General features: G+C 41.7%; 1 protein-coding gene across 1 annotated transcript; it reads right to left on the bottom strand.

Moving 5' to 3' along the window:
* Positions 1 to 1,376: 1,376 nt before the first annotated feature.
* On the bottom strand, positions 1,377 to 12,874 carry LOC125745787 (rho-related GTP-binding protein RhoF-like). The gene is made up of 5 exons (XM_049018988.1): positions 8,943 to 12,874; positions 6,939 to 7,026; positions 3,446 to 3,555; positions 2,478 to 2,612; positions 1,377 to 2,143 (listed from the first exon to the last, which is right to left on the bottom strand). Exons 1-5 carry the CDS (start codon positions 9,075 to 9,077, stop codon positions 1,979 to 1,981), a joined length of 633 nt encoding a protein of 210 aa, XP_048874945.1. The 5' UTR covers positions 9,078 to 12,874; the 3' UTR covers positions 1,377 to 1,978.
* Between the last annotated feature and the right edge of the window lie 4 nt (positions 12,875 to 12,878).

The following is a 12,878-nucleotide window of genomic DNA, read 5'->3' as shown; positions in this document are numbered from 1 at the left end:
ATATTGCAAAGCAGGCTCGGTAGCTCATTTCGGTGTCGATTGAAATATTTTCCACGGTTAAAGCACGGTTAAAATGCCTACAGCTACGTTTATATACTTAGTAATATTTATACAGTTAAGGAGTAAAGGTAATATATTGTTCAAAATGAAGTTCAAATTTGCCTTAGAAATAAAAATCCGTTATTTGATAGCATCGACTTTCATTTTGTGCCTTATTTTTTTAAGTAGCCTTTTGGTTCAGGGACCATTTCGGTACTGGCAGCGTTTTTCAAGTAATGTTTTAGCACCGGTATCGGAAAAAAACCCAAACGATAACCAATCCGAATTCTAACATCATTCTAAAATGGACAGCAAAGAAGATTAAAACTGCAATCAAAACAGATACTAATTATATCTCCTAGACGATTAAACTACAGCAAACAAGTAAAACCACTCCCAGGGTTTGTCGGAGTTTAAACTTCGTCTGTAAAAAAGAGAAAACATTCCTTCCACAACGATGTTTTCGGAAACCGTTCCTTGAGGTCATGGTCCACATCCAGCAGCTTCTCATCTAATTGCAGTACAATTGACTCGCCACTAGTCCGCACTGTTGCTGACTTTTTAAAGGGTCCTCAGTCTTCCGGTGCGTCCGACCGGTTTGGTTCAACTTTTGGTCGCTGATGAACTAAGGGGACAGTAAATACAGAAAATTGTGCGGTTGGAAGACGAGGATTTTGACTTTGCTCAGTGTGCTGATTTCGTCGGTAAAGAACATAAACGCGAGTTTGAGAGCCAGTGTTTGATGCTGCTTGTGCTCTGTTCTTAATTCGGGGTAGGGGCGTCGGTTGTGAGTCAAACAAGTGCTGAGACTCGCTAGTTTGCTAGAAATGCCATGTCGACATTGTAGCTGGAATATTTTCTGCATGAATCGGAAATACGTTCATCTGAAATTAGCTTACTACAGCAAATCTTTAGGCCACACTACAGCACCAGGACAAGAAACTATGAAGCTGAAACGGAAAACATAAACATAGCTCCAGGAAAATATTTTGCATGGGATTTACACATAATAGCTGGAGGTCGCATGTTTCAAGGACTGCACTGCCGTTCTAAAGTCACATTTGATGGAAGCTTTGTGTTAGGCGTGACAGTCTCGGTTAAGTGACCTTATAACTTCCCTATCATTTTGGTTTCCACACTATCGTCTTTAATCATTAACCACGAGTGGCTTTATTTCCTCGTTTACCATTTCTAATGGGGGCATGCTTAATAGGGAGGACAGTAATACAGTGTCGCCTTCTTCATACTTCCTTCATACCGAGGTCTACATTACCCTTCCTAATACTTTCACATTGTTTTTTTTTAAGTTTTTCTAAACAGAAAACGTTTCACCTGAATGTTGTAAAAAATTAAACTTATTTAATAAAAAAGTCGAGTAGCTTTCTTTTGTACAAATATTTTTTTTTTACAACAATTCATACAATTACAAACTGTTTGGCAGCCTAGTTTAAAAACAAATATCTTAATTTTCACCTGACATTCAGCGGAAGGAAGGGAATCCATGTAGTACCACCTAGTACACTGTCAGAAAGAAGAGAGTACCAATTTGAACCTTTGCTTGTCACTGGGGCTGCACCCTCAAGGTTCTGCTAATTGTGCCATAGCTGTAGGTGAATTTTAGCCTAATTTAAGGTTCAAAACTGGAGTCTGGGTAATATCCCCCAACCCACAACCAACACTGGTGTAGCCTCACTGGTGCAAAAAAAAAGTTCCTTATAATCCATGTAAAAGTTACAATTATCTACAGGGTACAGCCCCAATCAAGCCCCAAGACAAGCAAAGGTACAAAATGCTACCCTCTGTTTTCTGACAGTGTAAAACATTTCTGTCTAGCTCCAGACTTCCAGTCTATTGCCCCTAGTCTCGAGCACATGTCACTCATCCGGAACCAAGAGAAGGACACGCAAAGCAGCGGAGGGTTCCTGTGCCTTCCCCGCAGTCACAGGATAGAACACCTCTTCTTCTTGCATCTCTGCTTTGCCTTTCGCTTGGCTGCCAGAGCCAGCTTCGTAGCCTCCAGGAAAATGTCCTCCACGTTCTCCCGGTACTTGGCAGAGCACTCGAAATACAGTTCAGCGTTGATCTGCTCCCGCACCTCCTGACCCTGTGTAGATGAGAGGGTGGGTTGGTGGCTTCACAGCACTGTCCAAGGATGCTCAGAAGACTATGGTTTCACTGCTATGAAGACAGCAGTGGCAAGAGTGATTATGAGGTGACCGGTGGGAAGATCTATTTCAGCACTATCTAGCACTTTTCCCATTAAGCACGAAGAACAATATAGTGGCTGGATAGGATCACAGGACACAGACAATTACAAAGCACAGCTTTTAGGGACACCTGTTAATCTAACTGTGCTCTCGGACTGAGGTAAGAAATCAGAAGACCTGAGTAGAGGTAGAACATGCAAACTCTAGGTTGCATGAACGGGGCTTATGTACCTGAAGATAAGTGACAGGAGCCTGATCTAAGGCTTTGAGCTTCCTGGTTTTCTCCTTGTCCTTCCTCAGGTCAGTCTTGCAGCCAATCAGGATGAAGGGCACACCTTTGCAGAAGTGGTTTACTTCTGGGTACCACTGTGATTGGGTGAGATAAGATAAGATCGTCAAATCCAATTCATGCAGTAACAAAAAAATCGTACCATTATTGTTGTGGAGCTGGACGTGGGGAGACACAGCCGAAAGCATAGGTAGGAGGATCACTAATGGTGATGGTCTTCCTTTTTTTGTACATCCATCTAATATCCGTGTTTTTAATAAAGAAGCTTTCATACTAAACCTTTATGAAAATATGCATGTTGTATAACCCTTGCAAGCTGAATATGTATATATTTTTCAAAGAATCTGCTGTTGTCCAACCCCTACCCCACAACTGTATAGGAATTTTACCGTGTTCCTCGCAATACATATGAGAATTGAAACCTGAAACACTATTTGTAAAACTGTGTATTCGGGCATTGTAGCCCATGGGCCCACTTGTCAGCTACATGGGGATTGTAATGCCCTCAACGATCAAAACCAACCTCCCCCAAATAATTAATAGATGGGTGAAGACCTCAACCACCCCATGATGTTTTCCCCAAGGTTATGCCCTTGTCCCTGTGTCATGTTGCTAACACCATGCTGGATACATATTTCTGCTTTTGTGGAGTGTGCCAGGTGATTATTTGACATCAGGGAAGAATGTGGTTCCCCACATCATAATTTACCTGGAGAGGGGATACTTAACAAGATCATTTTAGTCTGGAATCTGACTTTGCATTTATGCTCTGAAAAACTTATTTATATCCCACAATGCATCTCATGCCAATTCGTGTTATCATGATCAGCTATGTCCAGCATTCCAATGGGGTGATGCAAGGCTGTTTAGTCACAAAACATTCAATCGGGGTGAGAGGAATAGCCGTTACCTTGCTCAATACATTGTCAAAACTGGTGGGGTTGGTGACGTCATAGCAGATGAGCACCACACTCGCGTTCTGGTAGGACAGGGGCCTCAGGCGATCATAGTCATCTTGTCCTGGAACACAATGAGTTTGCTGTCCGGTTTATGCAGTAAAGATTTTCTGAAAGTGCTGTGTAACCACACAGCTCTGGGACTCTTCAGGTTGCGGAATGACATGTAGATGAGGTGTCTTATAATACCGAAGATCTACAGCAGCTCTACTGCATACATTTGTACCAGGGAACATATTTATGCACATACAACACATTAGGAAGTTGGGGTGTTGAGTGGCTTTGTGGGTTAGGACCCTATACCCATACTTGGAAGGTCACTGGTTCAAATCCCATGGCCAGCATAGCATGCCACCATTGGGCCTCTGAGCAAGGACCAAGGACCGCAATTGACCCAGGGGCTCTGGACATTGTCTGACTGCCTTGTGACCCAAAAGCTAGGTGTCTGTATGGCTCCTGGAGAGCAATATAGGGTTTATGCAAAGACAATTTCCCCGGGGGGGTGACAAAAATATCATTATTCTAAAGGAAGTCTTTGAATGGCTATCAGTGATTGTAATTGTGCCAGATGTGGGGGCTCCCAGCATCCTGGGGACAGCCAGGCTCCCGGCTCTCCTTACTGCAGTACCTACATTTTACAGAGATCGGAACGATTAACAAAACACATCCAGTCAATGGCAGTTTTGTCGGCGAAACACTTCAGAGGTCAGAGGAGAACGGCTAAAATCATTTAGAGCAACAGGAAAAAATGCAAAAATATCAGCTCAGTACATGCATGGTGTGCTGAAAGGCATTTCTGGATGTACGATCCGTCAGCCATTTTGGTTCTGGAGCAAAACGGAGTCATTCCTGGAGCCACCTAGGAGTAGCTATTGAAGTAGCCAGGCAGTGCAGCCATACCCTCACACAGGGCTGAGGAGACTGTGTCCGTCCATATGCTCTGCCCGACCAATTCTGAAGTGCGATGCTATCCTGCCCCACCCGCAAAATTAGGGCATTTAAATCATCAGGTGACAGAGTGCGGCTTTGGAAGCTGCCGGTCCGACGTCATTCTGTACCTGTCGCCAGCAGAGCACCGAAAGCCTTAAATAACCACCTATCATGCAAAAACAAGCAAGAGGGCTTCTTTAACGTTTTTTTCACGGTATTTCTAGACATCGTGAGGCGAGTTAAAACTGAAGCGCGACGATAACGTAAAGAAAACCACTTCCTTAGCCAGGCTTCCTCTTCCTGTAGCAAGGAAGGCCAGCGCTGCATTGGCGTCGGAGATAAGCGGCTGTACTTAGGCGCGCATTGACGCCAGTGTTCCACTCCTGTAAGCCCCAGTACCTCTTGCCGTCTAAGGATGTTATTTTTTTTAACATCCTGTTCAGCAGAAATGGCTATTCGACAGTTGACCAGTCTTTAACATCAACCCTTTATTAAAAAAAAATTTAAAAATCTGTTGACTTTTGCAAGTAAATGTAACAGACTGGCTGTCAACCGATGCCCTGTGCTGCCTTGGATAGGCTCTGGGTTTACCATGATCCTGCATTAGATGAACAGTATGGAAGAAAGACAGGATGGAAGGATAATTTGATACGTGATTATATTTAGCTACCTGCTAAGATAAGCAAGGCTATACGAGTCTGCCGTCCCTGGCTAAGAATACGTGCTGAAACATCCACCCTCGAACCAGGTTTCCAAGCTTTGGTAGCTGCTGGATACAGTTTGAGAAAGAAATTCTCAAACACATCAAAAGGTCCGGCCTACTTTAACACAAGTCTGAGCAATTGTTAGCCTGTCTCGCCGCATATGACATGACTAACACATTTCACTCTTACATCTCATGTTAAATTCACTACAGGAGTTTCCTGAGACCTGTAGTTGCTTGCTCACTCATTCAATAAATATGCAGTATTGTGATGAGGTGTATGTGCTGCTGTGTTTGCTGAAACATTTAGATTTTTGTTTTCCTTTTCTGTGCTGGTTGGATACTCGACATGGGGACATAACGGCATAATTGTATAATTCCAATGCTGTCTGTTCTGGTGTGTTTTAATTTCCGTTTACATTAAAATTCAATGAAAATCCGATAAAAAGATGAATTACAAAAAAAAAAAAACAAATAAGAGCCCAATGAGACGACACATTGCAAAAAAAAGATGGTTCTCGAAAGATTGGCTATCTGTCTTAAAAGTTGTTTTTCTGTTTTGTTGAGCAGACATGAAGACACGTCATCTGTCACCACATCCTTTGTTGCCATGGCAGCTGGTTCCTCTACCGACAGTGAGTTCCAGTGCCCTGGTGTGCATGTGCTATGAGTCCTTGCACAAGGGTGCATTTTCTGAAGGTGTGATGCATGCGGTAGCCTATTATCAGATGCTGTTTTATACTAATGTGAATATTTCATCTTCAGCTGTCCAGCAAGCTTTTATAAAAAGGTATTAGACAACCCAGGAACGGAAGACCAGAGACACATTTCTTCTCAATCTTTACCATCAGGGGTTGTCAAACTGATCCTCACTCCATTTTCTGGGTTCTGTTCCACCTTATTTAAACATGGTAGCAGTTACCAGCTACCAGCAATACTTTGTAAGTAGACGTGTCCCCTTTCAAACCTTTTACTGTTATGAGAACAAGTAAAAGGAGAAATACATCACCTTGATATTAGTCCTTGCGCTCTCAGAAAAAAGGGTAAATTTTGTACCTTAGCCTGTCACTGGAACGGTCCCCTGCTAGTTGTAGCTTAGCTGCAGATAAATGTACCTCTTAAGGTACACAAATGGACTCTGCGGAACACTTTGTACTATTGATGGTACATTAATGCTGCTTGTACCTTTGGGATGTTCCTCAGAGTCCATTTCAGTGCCTGTATAATACCAAGTGTACACCTCAGTTCAACCCCATGTATAGTTAATTTCTGTAATATATTGGAATATTGTTTGTATATTGAGTTCTTAGTACTTTTAGAGCTTGTATATTGTTTAATATGTACAGTATATAACATATTTATATATTGTTTGTATATTGAGTTCCTTGTATTAGAGACATTTGTATTATTTGTTATTGGTATTTAACTTGTGAATTATTTTCTTACTGTCCGGGAGCAACCGTATCCACATAATTTCCTCAGGGATCAATAAAGTACTCGGAATCTGAATCAGAATTAAAAGGTACAATTACAAGTGTACATATTTTTACTCTTTTTTTGCGAGTGTGTATGAGTGCAGTTTACAAATAAAAATCAATAATTTTTCAAATAATCGTTTCTGTTTGTTTTTGTACGGCCTTTATTTTTATTTAGTATTGCTAGAAACTGAGCAGATGTTGGAGGTCAATGGGACATGTGCCGTCCCCCCCCCCCCCCCCCCCCAACCCCACGCCATCCGGTAAGTAATCGGTGTGTTGACAGGGAGACGCTGGGCAGCGTGGAGTGTGGTTGGTCAGTGGCTGTCGTGGGCTCACCTGCAGTGTCATAGAGGTGCAGCAGGATCTCCTTCCCTCCATATGTCATGGTCGTGGCGTATTTCTCAAACACGGATGGAGCGTATTTCTGCAATGACCCAGATCATTAGCAAAATGATTACTTCTGTTCAGGAAGCAATGTCCCGGTGATGACATATATCCTCGAGGAAATACCCAGCCCAGCAGAGAATTACACTGTAAGACGAATAAAGTCAAAGAGGGTACAATGACCTTAATTACAGCAAAACCACCACCAAAGGCATTGCCTTCTTTTGTCAAGCTGCTACATATTTTTGAAACAATCTTACCGATGCCAGATGTTTGCGAGAGATTTGCTTTGAGAGACAACTAACTTTAAGTGTAGCAATGTGACCTTTGAGACTTGTGTTCATTTTTTGACTCCTATGCAGAGTATTTGACAAGCCAAGATAATGTGAACAGAACACAAATGTGTGGAGTAACACAAAGGGGCAAATGATGCTTGTTGGGGAAACAGCTGGTTCTTCAATACCGTGGAGTAGAGTTCAGGCTGCATAAACAGGCCTGTAGAAGATTATTTACTATTGGTTTACAATACAAATAGCAAGGAGGGTAACAGCCACATATACAACATGCATGAACAGCTTTAACTTAGCAATGCAAGATCATAGAAAGTTCCACCTGCCAAAATGATTCGGACGACCACATGAATGAGCTAGCAAGTTTTAGTGAAGCACAAAACCACTTAAGTGTCGCCATGACAACTTGAAAAGGTCACTTCAAGTTTTCGGTTTTACTGTCGCCAAATTCTTCGCACATGAATCATCTGCTCCTCCCACCCACCCTGTAAAATATGTTCGCGAAGAGTCCAGCTATTGAACCCAAAAAGCATCTCGTGTGTTTTATGAAAGCGTTTGACAACTTTTAAATTCAGTTAAGCCGGATTCCTCTGGGAAATAAAATTATAATAAACGGACAATGTCTTATGCAATAGCCTATTGCTGACTTTTGTAACACATTGCCTAAATTTCAAACGTTTGAAATTTCACGCGTTTACAAAAAAGCTAGTTGTTAAAAACAAAAACTGCATAACATTTACAAGCATGAAGCTCGTCGAATAAAATAAAAAATAAATAATCTTGTGATACATTATAATTTAGTATAAATTATATAATTTTAAAAAATATATTTTTAAAAAATGCTGTTTGTGTCATGGAAACACATATGAGAATTACAGGTATGAAAGTTACTGCAATATTATTTTTGATTTGAATATACATGTATTATGCAATGCTACATTCTTGTCTGAAAAAAAAGACCAGCCAGATATGGAGATGCCTGAATAGAGACAACATCCGCTGTTTAAAAACCACAGGACAGATCAAACAAGATGAAGACTTATAAGGCATCCATGTTTTTTCCTGGTTTGTATGTTCTATCTTCACATTGAGGATCTACGTGGGTCTTGGTAAAACTATTAAAACATGTTTCAGTGAAGTAAGGACACGGTTCTTAGAAAAGCAACATATAAATCCAATAGAAGATTTGGAAAAACCATGATTAAAAAAATGAATGTGGATAATTAGGTCACTATGCAAAATATACAGAATTTACATATATATGAATAAAAAACATTTAAATCCACGTTATTATTCAATTTCACTTCAATTTTGAGGCCAAAATGCAATTGTTGATTCACCACGAAAAATGACTTTGTGTCTAATTACTGAGTCTAAAAGAGAAAAGCAACGCTATTCAGAAATATCAACTGAAGGTAGCGCTCTTCCTTATAAAGATGGCGATAAGATGGTTTTCACGCTGATGAAACAAGCCACAACTTGGAACTGCTGCACACCTGTTTCTTATGTCTCATGAATGAACTCTTCGAATTACGACACATTAATACAATTTCAGTCATCGTCAAATGGTGAACCGTACAGCCGTAACTGCTGATCATGACGAGAGCCGGCAAGCATTGTAGATGCTGCCAGACCAGAAATCCTCTGATTGCATGGACAGACTTACCTCTGGAAAGTCCCCTTTGGCGTAGACCATGAGGAGGGAGGTCTTCCCACAGGCCCCATCCCCTACGATCACAATCTTCAGCTCCTCCACGTGGACCCCCCCCTTGCCACAGACTGCAGAGCCATTCTCTGCCATGATGGCGTTCGGCAGCTGAAGCAGGTGGTACACTGGGCAGAGGTCCAGGTGTGATCACTTCACCCGCCGGAAAGCTAGGCGTCCGGCAGCTGGAGGCTCCGTCATGGAAGAGGGGACTCTGGCGATACGCGCAAGAGGGTCCTCTGGACAGGAGAACACGGTGTTCTGCTGCTGCCAGGTAGAGGGAGCAGAATCCTGACAGCCGTCCCTCCCCTGAGCTTCAGTTTCTCACAATGTGGAACGCTACTTCCTCTAAGCCTGTCCGGAAGCCCTCGTGCGGTGAGGCCTTCCGCGGTCTCACGCTTACATGAACCCGGTTGCACGCCCTACTTGCCCTGCACATCTTATTCAGCAGGTCTGTCTCACTATCTGGTGGAAAGCAAGTACTGCCTCTGCTCCAGAAGATGCCACCCCCCCCCCCTCCCACCTCAAAACTTCCCTCTCTGTCAACCCCAGCACATTGACCAGAATGTTGACAAAAAGCAGGAGTGGGTCTCCCACAGCCCACCTCTCACTTCCCCTCCATATCTGCATGCCACGCTTCGAGACAAACACCACTGCTTAGCATTGTACACTTAATAGGGGAAGACATTGTTTCATCAGGACTCAAAGATGGACATCAATATAGTGTATATTGGTATCTAGCAAATAATGTTTATACGGAATGAAGGACATTATTTTCATTTTCCAAGAACTATTACAATAATAAAAATGCCTGGTGCAAGAGCATCACGATATACAAAAGATGAATCTATAAAGGCCCCCCATGTTTCTTTTCCTGGGGGCAAAATATGACCACTCTCTTCACAGGGAGACAGAAACAGAACAAGCATATTATAAAGACCATTGGCGCTTCAATGCCACCTAGAGGAATGACATCATCAAGATCACGTGGAGTCAGTCAAAATACAAACTTTATTATCGCTCCAAAATGAACAAAAATGCTCACGGTACAAAGGAAAAGACTGAACCATTAAACTAACGTAATGCGTTCGGTTAAAACACATAAATATAAAAGGACAGGAGTGCGAAAACACCGATATTAAAATAAGTATTAAAATACCAAAAGACAAAAACGTTGTGGACACTAAGTTTTCACATGTGTCTATTATAAACATGAAGATGAGCAGGTTCGGACTACTAGAGTGAATATAGCATTCACTCTATGTAGTGTAGTAAATTAAACATAAACTTTTCCCTAGTCTGTACTGACAGATCAGAAGTTGTTATAAATGCATTTCAGAAACGCGCTACCAGAGCAAGCAGGCCGATCACACCATTACAAGTTAGGTCGCCATTTTGAAACCCACCAGCGAGCTGTTTACAATTAATGGAGCGGCTACTTCCAATTTTAAAGCTTTAAATATTAAAGCCATTTATGATTCCGATCCCGGCAATGTTCACAAACACTTGGTTAATCTTGTACAGGAACAGAATCGCGTTTGCTAACTTTCGTGGGAAAACCATGAAAGCAGAACTCGATCAGACGCCCAGGTTTAAATCCCCCTGAAGCTTGAGATTTTGGTTTCCTTTCTTTTTCAAGACTATTTCTGCGATCATGACTTGTGCCCTCAGGTCCGTTACATAGTTGATGTTCAGTTTCGTTCATGATTCAATTACAGATGATCACTGGACCACATGACCAAGCCGATATGTTTTACTGCGACGAGCCTAATACCTTATTACGCAATAGTGCTGTTTTCTTTCCTGTGTGTTTACCCGTAACCTGCTTAAGATCAAACCTCCGGGTAAAGTCACTCCCACGGTAACCAGTGAAACCGACCACTCACCACCACTGGTTCAACCGGTGTCCCGAGGTATTTGCGTGACAACGTATGACTGTAATATACACGAAAAACCAGTTCCTAACACAGTCGCATGTGGATCACGTTTAGAACATAAAATATGTGGACATTTTACATCGTTTACTTGCTAATGCTCTTCACAATGTACTTGGCTACGTGGCAATGTGCGGGACGGTCTAGAAGGTTCATTTACTAATCTTAGAGTCAACATATAAATGAAACGTCAGAAATGCATAAAAAAACAACCAACAGCATTTCCTGTAGCAGGGAAATTATTGCGTTATGAAAAACTGTAAATGCTTATTGTATATCAATTGTACTTTATTTCGATTGCAGCAAAGTTTCCATTTAAGTAACAATAGTGCTGGTTGGGAAGACCAGGTTATACCATTGTTTGATACTAGCTAGATATTCAAATATTACGTCGACTTAATGATTGTTAAAGCAATGTTACTGGCTTCTGATCTTATGTCCTAAGATCCTGATTGAGTTGTAGTCTAAAAATACGGGTTGGAAATATTTAATATATAATTCAGAATAAAAAAAATAAGCATGTATTGAAATTTTACGTAGGCTGCATATAAATGGGTGGACAACATTTATGATTAAGAGAAGCATTAATAGTGTCGTTTTGGAGGCCTTATACATACCTTTTGTCTCTGAAAATAAATTGTATTGTACCTTTAAGCGATTGATTCACGCCAAAGCGTGGTTACCTTTGGGAAGACAAAATGGACGGATGACAAAAACAACCATATGAATTGTAGCCTATTCTGCATGATGGCCCTTGAGCTATTGTATAATTTTATTCTCATCCAGACTGTATTCTATTACCTATTTAAACACGCAGTAAAGGTGCTTTTTCTCTCAACAGCCATTCGTTTGATTCGACAATCATAAAATGTACATTTAAATTCATTGTAATGTTGCAAATATTAAATAAGCAGAATTCCGACGATTTCGTGCTGGAGTACAAAAAAACTGTTTACGGCATATTTTAAATCCCACAGAATTCAGACAATACACAGTGCTGACCTTGTGACCCATCGTCGCAAATTATGTGGTAGACACGGTCCTAAAAGGCTACTTAGGGGGCTGGAAGTTCGTTGAAATTTTGCGGCTCGTCCGCGGTTGTGAATGTTAAGTAGTAGTCAGGAAAGGAAGGAAAATGCGTCTTCTTTTGAGATAAAAATGCACAGAAGGACTCCTCGGACGCTGGAGTCGCTATGCGAAGCACCGATCCCGGCCTCCCGGTCTGGTGACCGTCACACAGTAATGTTCTGCCGCCGACAAACAAAGGGTGTTTTGTAGAAAGCGCCAGAGAATCCCTGCTTTGTTCATTACCCGCCCCTGTTCTGGGACATGAGCCAAAACCCTGTAACTTGCTGACAACAAAGAAAGAAAATCTGTACGTTCTTCATGTGTTAAATTTATATACCGCATGAAATTTTATTGATGATGAAATTAAATTTTGGATTAGTCATCATTACATTTCAGGCTTTTACATCTGCTCTTTATATAATAACCAAAGTAAAAAATACTTTAAAATTAACTTAACTTGCACACATCATAAAGCTATATGCGTCCACTAAATCTAAAACAACGCCCCCCTCCCGCCACACTAACCGATGAAAATCACCTGAAGCTGCTTTGGCGTAAACACACAGACACACAAAGGAAAATTTCCAGATTTTTTTTTTCTTTGTATATTGGGTAGATTAAATCTTGCGTTTCTGACATCTTTGAAAATCTTCTTTGTTGCTGGAGAAATACGTCGAATCTCGGCATCGAGTATTCTTGGAACGGGGGGGAAAACAGAGGAGCCAGCAGAAGCATCAGTCTGCATATTCCCCTTTGAGCAGACTGCTCGAGCCGCCGCGCGGCGCATCTGACGTTACTTTTGCGACCATATATGGTGCGGTGGCGCGCGGCGAGCTCCGACGTGGCCAAGCGCGCCTTGGCTCGCGGCCAGACTCTCAGATTACTGCCGCTCGCC

This window comes from Brienomyrus brachyistius, chromosome 7, assembly GCF_023856365.1.
Source record: "Brienomyrus brachyistius isolate T26 chromosome 7, BBRACH_0.4, whole genome shotgun sequence".
Taxonomy (NCBI): Eukaryota; Metazoa; Chordata; class Actinopteri; order Osteoglossiformes; family Mormyridae; genus Brienomyrus; species Brienomyrus brachyistius.
The sequence above is the reverse complement of the archived record's forward strand: the minus strand, read 5'-3'. Positions and strand labels throughout refer to the sequence as shown.

Excerpts from the sequence above, each read along its gene's own strand:
- LOC125745787 (XM_049018988.1), bottom strand. The coding sequence starts at position 9,077 with ATGGCAGAGAATGGCTCTGCAGTCTGTGGCAAGGGGGGGGTCCACGTG. Across the intron at positions 2,613-3,445 it reads TTGACAATGTATTGAGCAAG|TGGTACCCAGAAGTAAACCA; the intron begins GTAACGGCTATT and ends ACCCAATCACAG. Across the intron at positions 2,144-2,477 it reads CTCCTGTCACTTATCTTCAG|GGTCAGGAGGTGCGGGAGCA; the intron begins GTACATAAGCCC and ends TCATCTACACAG.